General features: G+C 38.0%; 1 protein-coding gene across 1 annotated transcript in view; it reads right to left on the minus strand.

Annotated features, from left to right (window-relative positions):
• Window positions 1–16,528, minus strand: part of LOC121730288 (atrial natriuretic peptide-converting enzyme) — a 109,939-nt gene that overhangs the window by 80,720 nt on the left and 12,691 nt on the right. Inside the window, exon 2 of the mRNA XM_042119267.1 lies at window positions 13,102–13,191. Within this exon, the coding sequence (XP_041975201.1) occupies window positions 13,102–13,117 (16 nt within the window). The 5' untranslated portion in view covers window positions 13,118–13,191. The remainder of the gene's footprint in view (window positions 1–13,101; window positions 13,192–16,528) is intronic.

A 16,528-nucleotide genomic window follows, 5' to 3' on the forward strand; every position in this document is an offset into this window, starting at 1 on the left:
GAGAAAAGTAGCTGTGACATACGGACGGACAGACAGACAGACAGACAGACATGACGAATCTATAAGAGTTCCGTTTTTTGCCATTTAGCTACTGAACCCGAAAAAGTCATAAAGAGTGTTGTTTAAGCCCCATGGTATCTAAGGAAAGACATTTTAACGTGACGAGAAAATATTTAAAGGAGCTGTTTAGAATTGAAACAGTCAGCGAAACACCACGGTCACCAAAATGGTCAATCTGATTAGAATTTTATTTGTGTAGTAAATAAAGTTAGCTTTGAATGGCTCAATTAAAATGGCATTGCGTCGTCTCATCATGTTGCAATGTGAACCTGAGTGAAGACCGAATGAAGTATCTCTGGTGAAACGTTCACAATAAAACAAAAATCTCCATTCATATTGGAAAAAAAAGTTACTACAATACAGTTAATTACCATGTACCTTGTCCATAAAAACTGAAATTCCGTTACGTATTTTGTACCTTTAATATAGCCAATCCATTAAAGGATAAACTAGAAAATTGAGACGTATAAGAGAATAATAAATTCATTGTACAACTTCCAATTACTAGGTTTGAGTTCTAGCTAGGCACCGCCATTTTCTATTGAATTACGGCATTAGTTCGAATGGAATGTCGTGATAGCTCCTACAATACTGCTATTGTGCACTGATCTACAATTTCCTAGGCCAATAGTTTAACTTCGTTATGGGCTACATTTTACCGAGCATAAAGTTTTTCGACGAACAAAATTCTGAATAATATCGCCACGCCGGTTTCGGTATGCCTGTTTTGGAAAGAAGTTCCTCAAGAAAGGGGGCTAAATCGAAAAGTTGTAACGACATGAAACCAAAGTGTAGGTATATATTACAACCGTTACAACTACAGCAAAAATGCTATAGTTGTAAGCCGTAGCGGGTGTTTCTCTCTCTCTCTTTTTTATGTTTTTTTTTTTTTATAGCTTCGTTCTCAAGTTTTTTTAATAAAGCCAAGTTACGCAGGAGAGATTTTAAGTACCGTATGTGAGTCGTGAGATGCATACAGCAGCACAATCTTTTCCTTTTCTCTCATAACCCAGTGGGACGAACAAACGACACATCTGACGCATGGATCATCACACTTGTCAGACAATCAGGTGATCACCCTGCATTGTCCTAACCAAACTAGGATATGTTTTCCAAACGCGGGATTCGAACCTAAGACCTCCAAGTCTTATATTATCCTCTTTATCACTGGACTATGGAGGTGTTATACTGGAAATTCTAAACACCAAGTTTCCAAAATGATCTATAGTTGTAAATTGATGTTAAACATTAATTTCGATACAAAAATGTTGATAATCGATGAAAATTTATTTCAAACACTTTATATATCGACTTCAAACCAGTTTGTAGAATGTAGATATTGTTTATTAGACATTAGTAGATTAGACAATAATATTATGTTATCTCCATAAACATAATAATACTTCTGAAACATGAATATTATTATGTAGGTATATTTAATATTTTTTTTCCAAACTTGATAACAACTCTGAGTCGATTCAAATATGGAAGAAAAACAACGGGGGATTTCGTAGTGAATATTAACAAGTAAATTATAAAATGATTTTCATAATATTCTTAAGCCGAATTATAAAAGGCTGAGTAGGCTCAAGCCTTAACCCAGGGCCATAAACTATAATGACGAATCAGCTGCGAGAGTTTGTGAAAATTAAGAAATTAATTTGCTGAAAGACGAAAAATTGTATTAATTTGAGAGAAAAATTAAAGGTTCTTGAGAAAAACGAAATTCTACACTGCGGCCAGCCTAACAGGAATCTATACTAATATTTTAAAGCGGAAGAGTTTGTTTGTTTGTTTGAACGCGCTAATCTCAGGAAGTACTGGTCCGATTTGAAAATTTTTTTCAGTGTTAGATAGCCCATTTGTTGAGGAAGGATATAGACTATATTTATCACGCTAAGATTAATAAGAGCGTAGAAATTTTAGAAAGTGTGGAAAAAACGGGATGAATTATTTGAAAGGGCTTATCTCACGAACTACTGGAGAAATTTTTATGTTATTTGCAACACAGGAAGAATAGACCACGTGAGGGATCATAGGCTATTTTTTATGGACTAATTTGTCTGTGAAATATCTAATTTACGCAGGCAAAGCCGCGCGGAACGTCTAGCAAAATATAATTGAGTTACATGAGTTAGCGTAGTAAGGATTTTAAAGGCAATTGCAAGCAATAGACATCCGCACTGCAACGCCAGATAAACTATCTGTCTACTGCAGACTCTGCTCAGTGTAGTGGTAACTGTAAATGTGTCGGAACTTTTAATTTCCGGACTGACTTTTCCGTGCTTGTCGCACTATATGTTACATGGCTATTCGACCAACAATTTTAAGTTCTGATCTTTGCCGCACGCCACGCAAAAATGTAAATAAAATGCCACTTTATGACGTCTAGGGCCAAGGCTATAAGGTTTCATTTTGCTCTATACCACTACAAAGCATCGGCATGGGTCAAATGTCCGTAGAAAATGAAACCTATATCCTAGGTCCGAAAGTGGCTCATTCATTTTCATTTTTGTCGGTCGCGATCGCTTGCCGCATTGATCGGAACAAACCTTTTATGTTTTTTTATAAAATAAGGAGACAAACGAGCAAACGGGTCACCTGATGGAAAGCAAATACCATTGCCCGTAGACACGTGCTGCAGATGCGTTGCCGGCCATTCGGTAAAAATACCAAACATATTATTTACATTATCATTTAACGTAGATGCAAAAACTTTTACACCTAGAATACGGAGCGGTCGGTACAACTACGACCTCGTCCAAAAGTTATGCGCATTTTCTTTCATTCGCGCATAACTCAAACTAGATGTATGTAAACCATTCTAATAAATGTTTGATTTAGAAAATGGTGAATATATTTTTGTTATCGTATAAGGCTACAAAATGTGTTTTTCCGTGGCCCGTGCTAACACATAAGATTTATACAACAATATCTTACTGCTTACAAGTCCTATCTGCTACATAGAGAATTCCTAACAAATGCTATTGAATAGAATTCTATACGATCTCAGGGAAAACTGAGCAAAAGAAAGTATGTAATAAGAAACATACAATATATATAAAGATTATATATATTAACTATTCTCTGAATAGCAATTACGTTTGCGTCAGGACCATAGACAAGATAGACCGGGAAAAAATAATAATTAGTAGGATAAATTGAAAACGAATGTATTTATCGAGTCAGTACGAGAGATAAGGGGCGTCTGAGGCGTCTAACTCCGTAATTAAATATCGAACTCGAGTGTGTGTTTAATGATTTTACTCTTAATTAAACTTTTGCTCGGTATTAAATTTAGCTGACAATGGCGCGACTTGGGAGAGAGATGGCTTTGAAGACTAAGGGCCTTATCACATTGGCGATTAGCGAGCGATTTGAAAGCGACGCGACTGCGCAGCGCATACGCCGCGATGACGCCGCGATTGCGCGGCGTGCACGCAGCTTGCCTTCGGCGTTTTGGACACTCAGCAGCAAAATGGATTCTGACGTCACTCCCTAGACGAGTCAACTATATATAATAATAATCTGGTAAGACGAGTGTACAAGATGGCGTCCACTCCATGCCGCGACGACGCTGCGCTGCCGCGACGCTTTCAAATCGCTCGCTAATCGCCAGTGTGATAAGGCACTAAGGGCTGGGCTATAACGTTTAATATTCGTTAGACGTTAGTGCTGAGACGGCCTTGATGCGAGTGCGCTAAAGATAAGGAAAGTGCTTAAACTATCAGGTGACTGTCAGGAAAGGGGCACGTCGCTCGGAGCGGAAAAATTACTAAAGCAAATTATACCTATTTTAGGTGTATAAGGTAAGGGTTAAATAGGATTAATTTTAATGACAATAATTGTTATTAAGGCGGAGCAGGGCCTAAATTTGATATGGGCTAGATATATTTTAAATGATTCTAAAATTTGCTTCAATGTGCATTATATAGTCTACATTATTTAACAAACATCTACCAATAAATCAACGTAACCATGTAAGGCCTAACCGCATTAAATCAACTTCTAATGACCGGCGTCTAAAAATTTATTACACGATTTGTTTATTCACTAGTGATTATATTAACGCCTCCGTGGTCTAGTGGTATAGAGCGCGGCTCTTGACTCGGAGGTCGTGGGTTCGATTCCCGCGTTGGAAACATGTTATTTCCAAGTTTGGTTAGGACAATGCAGGCTGATCACCTGATTGTCTGACAAGTAAGATGATCCATGCGTCGGATGGGCATGTAAAAAGTCGGTCCTGTGCCTGATCTCTCACCGGTCGTGTCGGTCTTCCGTCCCACTGGGTTATGAGAGTAAAGGAATAGAGAGTGCTCTTGTGTACTGCGCACACACTTGGGCACTATAAAATTACTCCTGCGTAGCTGGCCTGGTTTCAAAGAAACCGGCCACCGTCACCGAAACCGGTGTGGGAGCTATTATTATTATTATTATTAGTGATTATGATTTACTATTAGCAAATTAACAAAGTGTAACCCAATAAATACCACATATAGCAAAAAATAATTTCTGTCGTAAACCAAGAGACTCCGATCTTTAGCGATTAACAAAAACAGCCTGTAGCATTTATATTATGTAGTGAGTACCTAAGTCCGAACACTTTTATCGTGATCGCGTCTATAATAAAAAAGTTTAAGCACGTGTAAGCATTTCAAAGGGATTGCACCAAGAGCGAGCACACATAAATAGTGTGTTAAACTGACTGCGGAAAGTCGGAGCTAACCGACACTTCCGTACTAATCACTTTTGTTTGTTTGCAACTCAAACAGCTCGCTCTGTAACATAGTGCATATTATAACAACATAATATATATTATATTGTTATAGTCTAAACTGACAAGACACAACCATTTATTATTATAACAAGGATTTCTATAAAGTTCTTTGTCGATTTTGAGTGTAAAAAATATCAGCTTATTAGCGTTTTCGTGTACGCTCTTATCGAATCTGCAAAATTACAATGGCTGTTGAAATTTAGAAAATGGCCATATAAATAACTTATATAAATATAAGTATACGTACCGCCAATGCACACAAGTGTCAAGTGAGTAACAGTAGTTAACTACTGTTTCTCACTTGACACTTGACAATATAGCAACGTTGCTTTATATTTTCGACACGTCAAATAGAAGCCTAGAGCTGCACTATAATAATTGGAACGAAGTTCCTTATGGCGCGTTCGGCATTGCTAAAGGAGGCTAGACAGAACGATATTTGACCTAGACATTTTTATTAGTACCTACATGTTAGGGGCACGGGGCGTTGATAGTCAGTATTCCTGTGCGTTTTTTAATAATTTTTTGAGTGTATATAGTATACAGATTTTTTGAACATAAGAAATAACTTTGTTCCATTCGGGTGTCTCTTGACACCTTTTTTATTCTTATAAGCGATTTCTCATTACCTAATTACTTACTTCATTATCAGTAAATTTTTATCTCCCCCTTTTTGTACAATAACACTTTGTTTGTACCAAAAACAAATACAGAGACACTTCAGTCGAAAAGTAATCAGTTTTGATATAATTCAGAAAGTAAAGAAAAGCCGAAAGATCGAAGGGTGATTTAATCTATTAAGAGAGATTAGATCGGGCCGCGAAAACGGTTGGCTTGTTACAATAATTGTCTTCTGTCGCAGTTATCTTCGAATCGGAGGACAGTCACCCTTTTAATAAAATATATTATTTAAACTTAAAATCATAGTCCTTTGATTAATGACTCATTAATTATTTGTTGAGGAAATGATTGTTTAGGCTTCGCAGCTCCGGCTCAGTGATTTTAATTAAAATAAAATATTGGCGTTTCAGAAATTAAATGGTGCGAGCGGCAGTGATCATTTCCGAATGCGAGATTTCGCAGAGCGGTGTGATTATTTCATAATATATTTTTATTAACCATAATGTTTTTAATGAATAGGTAATATTGTAATTAATTGTATCATCTTTGATCAGCGCGCGGGAAAAACCTTTTGAACTAGAAACATGAAATTTTCCAAACGTTTTTCTCATGTAAGTAATAGTACCTGGATGACCGAGCTTTGCTCGGTAAAGCAAACACTCATTGAGTTCGTGTTACTTAACAACGCCATCTGCTGGAATAGCTTTAGCTATTGTTGTGTCGTTAAAGCAATAATTAGTTGCTCACAAAATAGTATTATTATTCGCCAATAGATGTCAGGAAGAGTCATATTTTTCAGCTTATCGATTATCGATAAAACACTAATAAAAATATATTTTCTAAAAATGATTCCTAGCTAGATCGATTTATCGCCCCCGAAACCCCCTATATGCTAAATTTCATGAAAATCGTTGGAGCCGATTCCGAGATTCCAATTATATAATATATATACATATTATATATAAGAATTGCTCGTTATTTTATATGTTTAATATAAGATACTAAGAACGATAACTAGACCACATCCATACCTACTTCATACTCGGTATGCCGTATAATCATTACAATATTAGGTAAGTATTATAAGATATGTGAAAGTGTGTCTGTCTGTCTGTTACCTCTTCATATTTAAACCGCTGAACCGATTTTTAGGGTTCCGTACCCAAAGGGTAAAAACGGGACCTATTACTGAGACTACGTTGTCTGTCCGTCTGTCTGTCTGTCTCCAGGCTGTATCTCAAGAACCGCTAGAGCTAGACTTCTGAAATTTTCACAGATTGTGTATATTTTTTGCCGCTGTAACAACAAATACTAAAAATAACATAACTAAATATATATAAAAAATATTTAGTTATTAAAATTTTTTTTATATACTTATAAAAATATATAAAAAAAATAAAATTAATATTAATATTAATTTTACAACAAACGTGATTTTTTCGGCCTTTTTCGCTCTAAGTATATCAACAATCGCAAGAGGTAGGGAATTTTTCACACATTCTTTTTATATGTGTACTTTAATATTTAATAATAATATTAAAATAAAATAAAAATTTAAATCCCATACAAAAAACACAATTTTTAGCCCATTTTTGCTCTGTATCGGTACCCTTCCTGCGCGAGTTCGACTCGCAGTTGGCCGATTTTTATGAAACTTAATATGTATGCAGATACTTCGAGTCCCTATATACTTTCCCGGAAAAATGTAGGGTTCCCTAACTAACGATAACAGAATTTATGCGCAAAGGAGTTTTAAGTGCTTGTTCAGACACAGCGGGAACCGCGCGGTTAAACCGCTCGCAGCTTATTTAACTACATCAATGGCGTTTTATTACACCGTTCACACTTAACCGCTCGGTTTCTGCACGGGAAACGCGCGGTTTCCGCGTGTCGAAACAAGCACTATACATATAGGAGTGAGCACACTGAGACGGGCCGTGCCGGGGCGGTGCGATACGCGCATCCGCTTCCATACAAATTCCATACAATTTGTATGGAAGCGGATGCGCGTATCGCACACTGTGTCGGGGCGCAGCGGATTTCCGCTTCCATACAAATTGTATGGAGGCGGATTTTTGCGATGAGCCCCGGCTCGCTGCGGCCCGTCTCAGTGTGCTCACTCCTTAAAAATGCAATCGTTTTATTTCATGACAAGCGAATATTTCTGAAGCGGCATTTACAGACATTTATTAAAAGATCGAAGAGTTTGATAAGGTCTTCGCAGTTGAGTGAATTAAGAGTTCTGATAATCGAGCTGTCACTCGGAGGTAATTAAAGAGGGGCAGAGGCCGGCGTAAGCTCCTTATCACCCGGTGACAGACAGAGCTGACACCAGACGTTGTTTAGTGAGCTTGTCCTGACACTAGTGACACTAGCGACACCCAGTGATACGCACTAGAGTACCGTTTACCTGTCAGGATATTTAAGTTAAAAAATAAGAACCATAGAAAGGTAAAATATTATTTTACTCTGTTATGCTTTCCGATCCATGCCGCAAGCGATCCCGACAGACAAAAATTAAAATAAAATACTACTTTGTGAACTAGGCTATAGATTTCATTTTCTACTGACATTGGTCTAGAGAATTATGCCACCGCTGTTTTGTAGTGGTGTTTTTTTTTTTTATGAAATAAGGGGGCAAACGAGCAAACGGGTCACCTGGTGGAAAGCAACTTCCGTCGCCCATGGACACTCGCAGCATCAGAAGAGCTGCAAGTGCGTTGCCGGCCTTTTAAGAGGGAATAGGGTAATAGGGGAGGGTAGGGAAGGGAAGGGAATAGTTGAGGGTAGGGAAGGGAATAGGGTAGGGTTTAGGGGATTGGGCCTCCGGTAAACTCACTCACTCGGCGAAACACAGCGCAAGCGCTGTTTCACGCCGGTTTTCTGTGAGAACGTGGTATTAATCCGGTCGAGCCGGCCCATTCGTGCCGAAGCATGGCTCTCCCACGTTTAGATTTGGTGTAGAGCAAAATGATTATCTTTATCAGATCTTTATAGTTATTTGCTAACTTGACGCTTCCGTTTTTTATTAGGACTTGGCTCTCGCGGAGGTCACGTGTTCGGACGTTCCCGATTTGAAAAATTCGGAAGTGAGAAAAAGATTATTCTTCTCTCCGCCTGATCTCGCATCGGTCGTTTTAGCTAGAAATCCATTTATAAGTGGGATAGATAGATACGTTATGAGATGTATGAGGACAGATACGTTAAAGTTTTTAAACGTAAAGGACCTGAGAGTGATCACGTGTATTGTGCACAGACTTTTGCACTCTATATTTTAATCAGTGTTGAAGCTTTCAAGCTCTGAACTGTCTATATAATTTTAATAACACAATACCTAAAAAAAACCGTGAGTAAAAGTCTGTAGACTTATTACTTAAATAAAAGCTCTACCTGAAAAGTTTACCGCCGTGACTACAAGAAAAGTAATAAGTAAACATAACTTTTGAAAACAAAGTAACAAGAACAAAAGTCGCTATTATTATGTTGCAGCCTTTTACTCATATTCTCTAGAGTTAGACTTTAGAGTCTAACCCAGCGGTTCTCAAACTTTTTTCGGCGCCGGAACCTTTTTAACAAGTGACATTATTGAGGGACCCATGCTGCACGTCTGATGACATTTCTCATAACAATTTATGTGTCTTTGCAGAGCCCCAGGGCTCCACGGAGGAGCACTTTGAAAATGGCTGGTCTAGACAATAAAAACAGGACGTCGCGTCTGTGCAGTTCACCATACGACGGCGTATGAAATAACAACGTCATTTCCAAAAGTCGATTAGTTTTACAACCGGCCTAGTCATTTCATAACACGCCGACAGCAATGAAAATAAATAGGCGAAAATTGTACTCGGTAAGGTTCGGCTGGTACGCTTTCAGTCATATATATTATAATTTTTTGATCGTCGTTTTTTTATACATCAATTAAATCGAGTCAAAAAACGAAACGCCCTAGATATTATATTCTTTGTCTTTACTTCAGTGCAAAAAATTTCTCAAAATCCCAAATAATTTGGACTTAGTATGGAAATTTCGTTAAAAGAAGAGGTAACTTTGGGATTTTTTTCTATCGAGTGAAGTTCATGATACTGTGTAATGGAATATAAATTCCACTGTGTTAGATCCTTAACTAACACATTTATTTTTTCAGAATCAAAATTACTATATTTTTGTGTCTACTGTCACTTTTAAATCTTGAAAATCGTCCGCTTCTGGGAATACAGGCCCTTAACTAGATTGCTAACGGTCGCATTCAAAGATATTCAATGATTAAATAACGTTCATTTAATAAAGAGTTTAACAGTAAACGTAAAGAGATTGTGTTATAATCTTCATTCAATTGGAGTAAAGCAATGATTAAATATCTCTAAGTGCGACCGTAAAACATTAGCGGTCATAATTTGTTAGTAATTTCACACAAACCGAGACTTAGTTGAAACAGATACAGTAAGTTTAGACATTAGACTATGAAAGTCCTTACTGAGATTATGATAGGACATCCCCGCACTGAAGGCTTTCTATGAACTTTATATCTTTGTCAGAATATAATTCTGATCATTATCCTTCATCATCACTGTTATTATCATTGTCATCTTTTGATATTATGTAGTACTGCAATTATATGATTGTAGTAGAGCTATTTAAAAAAAAAAACTTTTTTTTATTGTAGTAGAGCAATTTAAAAAAAATGTTATACGTTCGTCTGTTTATATATATATTTTTTTTGTATGTTTAACCATAACTTCGCCGTTCGTAGACCGATCTTCATGATTATTTTGTTGTTGTTTAGGGTTGAATCCGAGGTTGGTACCATGTTCTTAAAAATGGTGATCTGATGATGGGTTCCATGAGGAATCGAGGGGACTCCTTGAAATTTGTATAGAAACATATAGTGATTTCAATTTTTTTTTTAAGTGTTTCAGGCATATACTACCAAAAAGTAAGATTTTGCACCAGGATGTACCCAGATTCCGAAGGTACCCAACAGAACTTTTGAATCCTTATAGATACAATTTCGAGGTTTTTGACTTTATTTATACTACTCCAAGCAAAAGCCAATGAATTCTACATTATTTCTGCTGAACATAGGCTAAATTTTATTTTGAAAAAAATTGGGTTTCGTAAGATATTTGGGTTTTTCGGACGCCAGGTGTAAAATCAACCAAAAAAGTTACTTATTTTGCGTACGCTGCCGAAACTATATAAGATAGAACCATAAAATATTCTAAGTAATTGTAGATCTTATAAATATCTACAAAAAAGTCCGCGACACGCTATACTTATCTATGTCGAGTAAGGCACAATAACAATTTTGTTATTTAAAAATCTTGAATTTTTTTTGGACAACATTTAAACGCGTTTATTTTATTTATGCAATTAATCCTTATGAAAATAAATTATTTCATCACTAAGTACGGTTTATGTAGATAACATTTGGTCTTTGAATGATTAAAATTGGACATTTAGTTTTGAAATTATGGCCAAATGAAAATATAACGATAGTGGGCGTCACCAAGCGGGGGTGCGCGTGCGGGAGGAAGACAATCTGTGCAGTGTGCACTATATGCATCCCTTCGGATATAATGACTGCGTCCGCGTCGTCGATGTCAGTGTTGCAGTCTGTGAATTGACCTGAGAATCAGTTTGCTGACCGACTCTTTCAGGGCAGGCTTTTTGCAGCCGTAACCGACATCCACGTGGGCGGAGCCGCGGGCGACCGCTAGTAATAATATGTACAACTCTAAGACAACAAGTAAGTAATATAGCCTTGTGGTCTCATAGGTAACTAAAAAGGGTAAAATTATTATTTTTTAACAAAAAATTAAAACCGACTTCCAAGGTAAAAACAAAAGTAATATTCTTAAACATAATCTAAAAAGAATCAAATAATTCTTATTCCTTATTATAGTGCCGTCTTCAGACTTCGCCTAAACCTCAACTATTTCTGTACTCAATCTTCATGCTTTTGAAGTCGGTACCAGCTTACCTTAGCGTAAGTTCTATGTCAAGGATCTCAGAACTTTTCTGGGCTGGTAGCGACTTCAAAAGTACGAAGATTGAGTACAGAAATAGTTCAGGTTTAGGCGAAGTCTGAAGGCGGCACTATAATAAGGAATAAGAATTATTTGATTCTTTTTAGATTATGTTTAAGAATATTACTTTTGTTTTTACCTTGGAAGTCGGTTTTAATTTTTTGTTAAAAATTAAAAAATAATAATTAAATTGCACACTTGTTACTGCCTATTTTTGCTCTATAATTGTACGGAATCCTTAGTGTGCGGGTCCCTTTTTTTATGAAATAAGGGGGCAAACGAGCAAACGGGTCACCTGATGGAAAGCAACTTCCGTCGCCCATTGACACTCGCAGCATCAGAAGAGCTGCAGGTGCGTTGTCGGCCTTTTAAGAGGGAATAGGGTAATAGGGGAGGGTGGGGATGGGAATGGAAGGGAATAGGGGAGGGTAGGGAAGTGAATAGGGATAGGGCCTCCGGTAAACTCACTCACTCGGCGAAACACAGCGCAAGCGCTGTTTCACGCCGATTTTCTGTGAGAACGTGGTATTTCTCCGGTCGAGCCGGCCCATTCGTGCCGAAGCATGGCTCTCCTTCTCGCACTTGGCCGACTTTTTCACAAACATGGCAATACTACGCTGCGTTGCTACTCTCTCTGTCTTGTAAATTTTTGATCAAGTACGTGACATGAGATTTAACATTTTGTACCCATCTCTAAATGCACAACAAGCAAGCAACAAGCTTTCTCTCCATACATATTTCTTCATAAAAAGGCTCTGTTTAGTGTTAAGATTTATAAAACTTCATTGTACTTTGTAATTACTTATATACACTCTTAAACATCATTGTACTTTGTAACCTTAGTACATAATTATAGTTACACAAAATTTTGTTTGTTGTGTTAAAAAATCATGTTTGTTTGCTAGATTATCTTTGTTAATGGTGAAAACCTGTCATTGGCTTCTTGTTTTATCTATAATTTAACTATTTAAGTAAAATTGTAAGCTGTTGGTTTTCCAATATTAAATAAATAAATAAATAAATAAATATTTTGCAGGATATACTTAGTAGTAGAAGTAGGTAGAACTTAAATATACACATACCTACATACAATGCAGAAGTACAATTAGATTTTAATATAAGTACATACGCCGCAAAATAGAAATGCTTTTCGATACAAATCCGCGGTTCCCCAACCTAATGCCTGTGAATACAAAGCACTTTCAGATCTTATTCAAATATGAGTTTCCACTTAATCCCATTTGAGGGTATTCTGTATTAATCTAGACGCTGCCAGCTGTGTATTGCGCTGACGAAAAATTGGGTTTTAATTTTTCAGTTGTAAAAAAGGAGATCGAGCACAAATGTATTAAAGTTCGTCCCAGGAACCAATAACATACGATAACTTACTTTTGTTATAACTTTTTTCACAAATAAATTTGGGAAATCTTGCCAAAATATCAATTCATGAGCATGAATAATAATTTCAATAATAATTAATGTTGCATTTAAAGTTTAGGCACACCTTTGCACAATTATAGTGGAAAATGTACGGTCTACTTTGCTATTTGCGATAAAAAATAAAATTACACAATATTAAGCTCTGTAACGATTATAATAACTTTCTAATTAGCTTACCTTTGAATGAGGCCATGTCTGTTTTGGCCCGAGTTGTCGTGGTTACATTAGCACCGGCCGCCGGCGCCGGCGCGGCGTGCTCGGCGTTACCTGCAAACAATTGTGACGTCACTACTGTTCTGTAATAATTATACCGAAAAGACCATAGCACACATACTCGGAAAGAGATGCATCTGTACTAATCGAAATCATAATGACATCGCCATACGGTACGGTATACGGAGGCGATACGGTACGATCTCTTTTCTAATTTCTAGTCGATATGAGTGTGTTGTGACCTTTAGCCCGGGCACGCGCTAGCGGCCAGGTCGCGGCGGCCAGGTCACGGCGGCCAGGTCACGGCGGCCATCGAGATAGATACCTTAGTATGAAACCGCCACAGACCACGCGCATCTGGCCACACGCTGTCAAGCGGCCACACCATACTTTCGATGGCCGCCGCGGCCTGGCCGCTAGTGTTGTTCTGAATCGTGCCTATCGAAGTATTTAAATCGGCGTGACTTAGACATGACTTAGACGCGCAAGCATATTTTTTTTTTATGAAATAAGGGGGCATACGAGCAAACGGGTCACCTGATGGTATTATACCTTATAATATGGCACAAAAACGTTTGCCGGATCAGCTATCTATAGAATATAATTATTTTAATTACTAGAGGATACTAAAAAAACGTTCAAGTATCAATATACTTTTGCCGCTTACAAATAAAAATACATTAATTTGTATTCTGGTAAAAACAAGTATCTTTTGCGTGTACGTGAGTTAAAATAATCAGCCATCTCTTGCCACTTTCCAATACAAACAAGACAGAATCCATTTCCTGCTTCCCACCGCGCCGATAGTTTTGCCGTCAAATATTTAAATAGGCTCTCCGTGTTGCGCCAGCGGAAGATGGCAATCAATTTTCACATTATTTCAGGATTAACGTGTGGAAAATTCGCATTTTCCTGCGTTTACTAAAGAATTTTTTGGAACGGCAAGCTCTGCTTGTCTTCACGGGGTGTCGGAAAAGTAATAACAAAGACAAAGTGCGTTTGTGCACTATACGGAATTTTACCATCCGGCGCGGTGTGGCGCGGCGCGCGGCGTCCCGATTTCTTACGTTTAGATATGGCAAACGTGAAAGTTATGAACGCGCCGGACGGCAATATTCCATAGGCAATATTCGTGTAGTGCACTAAACGCCCTTAGATCGTTTGTGCACTACACGGAATTCCCCGTCTTCCCGATTTCTTACGTTTTGATATGGCAAACGTGAAAGTTATGAACGCGGTACGACAAAATTCCGTGTAGTGCTCAAACGCCCAAAGACAGCGAACCCCCACTACGTCTAAATACGCCTAAAAATGCTTATTAAAAAAGAAGAATAATTATGAAATAGAAACATATTAGTTAAAAAATTTCTCTTTCAGCACTGCTACTTTCATAGCGAACTCTATTTATTATAGTTAGCTTTTTTCATTTTTTAAGAGGACACGTAAAACCTAAAGAGTTTTGTTACACCCTGTAGAGCAGCCTTTCCCAAAGTGGGCGATAACGCCCCCTTATGGGCGCTGAAGGTCTAAAGGGGGGCGGTGTGGGACTCAGAAAAAAATGGGGGCGTTGTGTAGAGGTTTGGAGGTGATTTATTTCATCTGGATGTGTTTTAAATTGAAACAATGGGGGTGCTTAAACATTTTTTTTTTCTCAAAGTGGTCAGTAGACAAAATAAGTTTGGGAACCCCTGCTGTAGAGTGTTAATGACACTGCTAAACATATTTGTAGTTCTACACTCTACAGAGTAGAGAGTGGACCTAAACTTAACATGCTTCGGCACGAATGGGCCGGCTCGACCGGAGAAATACCACGGGCTCACAGAAAACCAACGTGAAACAGCGCTTGCGCTCGCCGAGTGAGTGAGTTTACCGGAGGCCTAATCCTCTGCCCTATTCCCTTCTCTACCCTTCCTTATCCTCCCCTATTCCCTCTTAAAAGGAGGCAACGCACCTGCAGCTCTTCTGATGTTGCGAGTGTCCATGGACGACGGAAGTTGCTTTCCATCAGGTAACCCGTTTGCTGCTGAAAGAGCAAATTTTTGATGTGATTTGTATGGGCAAGCGCCCGAGCGTCAAGTTACAAAAGTAAAAAAAAGTTTATCTTTCCCGCTGCTACATTGACATTGAACTCAATATAGGGGACTCATACCCACCCTGAAGTAATTATCACTTAGTTTGATCACACCTTGTATATCCAACTTCAAAAACTTTACGCCTCGTACATTGCTCATTTCCCACATGTGTAAGACAGTTTACAGTAAGTATTTCATCAGGTAAGTTCAGTCATTCAATATGGCGCTGGGCGCACCTGTGCTCGCGTCGCGACCGCCATAAAACTTAATTTACAACCGTTCAATTAAGCTGCGTACTCACTGTAGGAAATACTTTGTGACCAATTATTATAAAGTACGCCCATGTCAACAACAATCTTAACAACTCGTACTCGATTCCTGACAGCCTGGTTATACATTTTTGAACTGAAAACGTTTTTAGCGGCGTTACATCAGGACGAGTGAGCTGATCGACAATCCGTAAGACAGGTGCGACGTAGGGGCGGAAGTTACCCCGTCCCCTTATTGCCATTCAAAATCGGAATAGGCAGGCCAATAACGAAGGCAAAAATTCCATAAATTCAATGTGTGTGTTTTTGTGAAGTACTTAAATAAAATTTGATTTGCGGACCTCTAAACGGACGTTATACATTAAGGTTGTTACCAGAAAGATGGTCACGTAAATCCGGTGTATAAACTACTTAAGACCCTCCACCTGTCAGACAAAAATCGACGTCCTCCAAAATTATTACAACCTACGACAACCTGCGACCTATATTACGTCTCGTTTGTACTTATTATGTAACTGTCAGTTCCATAACTTTCATGTTTTAGGTAGCGCAATTAAAAATCGTTCTTATTTTCATGTTCGCCGCAAAACGTTAAATGGCTGAATACTTTAAGGTCGCCGTATTTTTTTTACTGTTACTACTTTGTGATATGTTATGTTGATAATATGACTGAATGACTGATGATAGATATTTATTATTAGAATACCAATATTCTTAAGGTGAGACAAACTACGCGACACGACCCGATGCGACACTTCACGTTCCACAGAGTTCTATGTAATGTCAGTTGACGTTATACAGACGTCAGTTCTCTAGAACACGAAGTATTGCGTCGTATCGTAGAAATAAGACATACCGCTTTAGGGTCAATTCAGACTGCAACGTGACGCGTAGATGCATTTCTAAATTAGTATGGATTTGACAGATTCACAAGACGTGTGACGCAATTGAAATCTGTCAAATCCATACAAATTTAGAAATGCATCTACGCGTCGCGTTGCGGTCTGAATCAACCCTTAGAGAGCGGTGGCCTATGAGCGGTTTCGCCTT

Source organism: Aricia agestis, chromosome 9 (assembly GCF_905147365.1).
Source record: "Aricia agestis chromosome 9, ilAriAges1.1, whole genome shotgun sequence".
In the NCBI taxonomy this organism is placed as follows: Eukaryota; Metazoa; Arthropoda; class Insecta; order Lepidoptera; family Lycaenidae; genus Aricia; species Aricia agestis.